Raw genomic sequence first — 2,941 nt, forward strand, 5'->3', positions numbered from 1 at the left:
AGGGAGGAGAGTTGACTCTTGTCACGATCACCACTAGCCAGCTTTTCTTCCACAGCTCTTCTGTGCTGTTCGCTTCTTCCTGACTCTACCTCTTCCCACTGCTCCCCAGCAGAGCCAGGCCCTATCCAGTGGGTGGATCTGTGAGGGCAATGAATACAGCAGAGCTCTTGAGGAGCACATCTGTCTGACCTTGCCCTGGCATCCTCCATGACAGTTCTGGGTGTAGGAGTGGGAAACAGCTTATGTTTTATTTCTTCTATTTTCTTTCTCATCAAAGAAGCACAAGAATGGCTGGAGGAGTCAGAATCAGATGAAGAGGAGGATGATACGGAAGGTGCAGAGGGAGGGGAAGAGGAAGAGGAAAGCTCTGAAGAGGAGAGTGAAGATGAGAGAGGTAATGGTTAAGTTGAATGTTGTCTTCATGCAAATATAAAGTGGGTTTTAGTACAATACCTGCTAGTTCAGGTGCCAGCCTAGAAGGCCTCACTGACATCCAGGTGAGTTTTCCAGCAAAAGTAAAGTTTTCATAGTACACTGCTCTCAGGATAGAGAAGTTTCATTGGTTACTGATAGGTTTTTTTTAGGTTATTACATTTAAACACATTAGCTGCAGAGCAGTCTTGGCTGGGTTGACCCATGGAAGAGCAGATTGCCTTCCTTAGCTGTTTGTGACCCCTCTCTCTGTGTTCCTCCCGTTGTGTACCAGGAGAAGAGCAACACCCATCTGTCCAGCCTGATGAGGAGCACGCAGACTATCTCTCCAGGACAGAGCAGTACTGGATTAAACTTGCCCGCAGCAACATGGGCCTGGATGCCAAGGAGAAGAAGGTGGTAAAAGTGGCACATGCCATGGCAAAGACTTTTTACGAAGATTCAGTCTAGATGTTCTTGAGGCTGTTCTGTGAGTGAAGACACATGCTGGGAGCAGTGTTAGCCCCACTGAACTCGCCCTGATGTGCCAGGCAGTCAGCATGTCCAGAAGGCATCCTGGTGCTCCAGCTTTTGCCTCCTCCAAGTGCCTCTGGGCTGACCAGTCTCAATATTCCTACTCAATTAATGCTCTGGATATGCTGCTATTCTCCTGGAGCTTGTGGGGAGGGTCTTGAGGAACAGGATTGCTGTCCAAGCACTTGTTCTGTTGAGGATGGCATGTACAATACTGTCATATTTTTGTTCAAAAGTTGGTTTTGAGTCTGTCAAGACAAACTGCACATCACAATGGTTCCCTGGTCTCAGATTCCCTACCCTGACTGGGGCCAGAGTGTGTCTCCAAGGGTTTCTGCAATAAACTTATTTGGTTGCATCATCTTGGTTTTCTCAATTAATCTCATCCTAACTTTTCTATTTCTTTTTCTCCTGTTGTGGGAGAGGGATTGCTGTTCCTGCTGTGGAATATGCAGGTAGTGGTTGTAAGATGCACCAGCAGCCCTGAGATGTGGCTGCACTGCCTGCAGAAACCTGGGAATCGTTTCATACCCAATCTATATGAGAACCACCACAACCCCTGATGCACATGACAGTAGAAGTCTCTTCCTTTTTAACATTAGCTGTAGCACGTTTTGCCTTTGCTTGTCGAATCTCCCAAATTCAGTTTCTCCCATGTTGGCCAAGAAAGCAGTTGTCCTACAAGTGAACTCTATGACCAATTGAATGTCCTACCTTGAGACCTGGTGGTGTGTTGAGGACAGGAAGGAGTGGGCTGACACTCTCAAAGGGTTGTTGTTTTTTTTTCCTCCTGCTTCCTGACTCAGCCCCTCTCGTCAAGGCAGCGCTTTCTTTCCAGCAGAGCAGTGCTGTGGTCCGTAGGGACAACAGATGGGATACAAGTGTGTGTCTGTTGCAGCAAACCAACGATGACTTGAGTTGACACCAGAAGGTGCTGGCTGTCCTTGTGCAGGGAAATCCAGGGTTTCATGGGTATTGTTTTGGCAGGGGCATCACTAGGGAACCAGCTCTCAGGAGAGTAGTGCTGAGTTCTGCAAGGCTAATTAGGATGTAGTAAAGATTAAATAGAGCAGGCTGCCAGCGTGATTCAACTGTCAAGATAAAAATGAGTTTGATGGGGAGGTACCTTCCCAGAAAAATAACAGGAGAGAGGTGGAAACAAACAATTTATTGATAACCTAGGAAAGAATCTGTAGCCCTTGGCTAAGAGTATCGGTTGCCCTGTTGTCTTGTCACTGGGGTTAGTTTCCAGCACCTTGATCTCGTTGATGTTTGATCTTTTGTGTGTTTATGATGTCCATGGCTTTCTGTGCAAAGTTTTGGGGAATCTGCCACTGAGTTGCATTTGCAGATTTTGTTGTTTTTATTATTATTAATTTATTTTTTAAAAATTATTTATTTTTGTTTGAAAAATAGTTGGTTTAAAATCACAGCCTCCTTGCACAGGACTCCGTTCCAAAAGCCCAACCTGGCATGGGGAAAACACACTTTTTGCCAGATGTACTTTATCATTTTTTGCCTTTTCAAATAGATATACACCCTGAAATAATTTTTCCTCCGAGCTGAGGCCGGGTTGCAGCAGTGCCAAGGATGAAGGATGGTTTTGTATGGTGCTGCTGCAGCCGCAGGAAAAGATTCTCCCTCCCCCTTCTCTGCTAGAGAGACTGTTGGATGAGGGAACTGGATGAATCCGATGAGTTGGAGTGTGTGCAACAATAATCTGAGGTTTTTCCTTTCATCTTTTCCTCAAGGGCTCTGGAACGTAGTCCTAGTTGTGCTCTGTGCCAAGCTAAGTATGACTGGAGAAGGCACAGACTGAAGAGACACGCTTCCAAGGAACCTGTGAGTCAGGATGGGCCAACTGTCCCACAAGCAAAACAGCAGCGTCTTCCTGCGGCCTCCTGCGGGGAGCACACCAGGGAAGAGGCTTTGGGGTGGGTTGCAGGGGAGATGTTGGCTTCCCAGAGCTGTCATTGCTCTGCTGGGAGGTTGGGCT

General features: G+C 46.9%; 1 protein-coding gene across 1 annotated transcript in view; it reads left to right on the top strand.

Annotated features, from left to right (window-relative positions):
• Positions 1–922, top strand: part of KLHDC4 (kelch domain containing 4) — a gene marked incomplete at its 5' end in the record, with an annotated part of 26,521 nt that extends 25,599 nt beyond the window's left edge. Inside the window, 2 exons of the mRNA XM_029084193.1 lie at positions 278–394; positions 707–922. Coding sequence (XP_028940026.1) covers positions 278–394; positions 707–882 — 293 coding nt within the window. The remainder of the gene's footprint in view (positions 1–277; positions 395–706) is intronic.
• Between the last annotated feature and the right edge of the window lie 2,019 nt (positions 923–2,941).

The sequence above is a fragment of the Antrostomus carolinensis genome, unplaced genomic scaffold, assembly GCF_000700745.2.
Source record: "Antrostomus carolinensis isolate BGI_N321 unplaced genomic scaffold, ASM70074v2 scaffold20923, whole genome shotgun sequence".
Classification (NCBI taxonomy): Eukaryota; Metazoa; Chordata; class Aves; order Caprimulgiformes; family Caprimulgidae; genus Antrostomus; species Antrostomus carolinensis.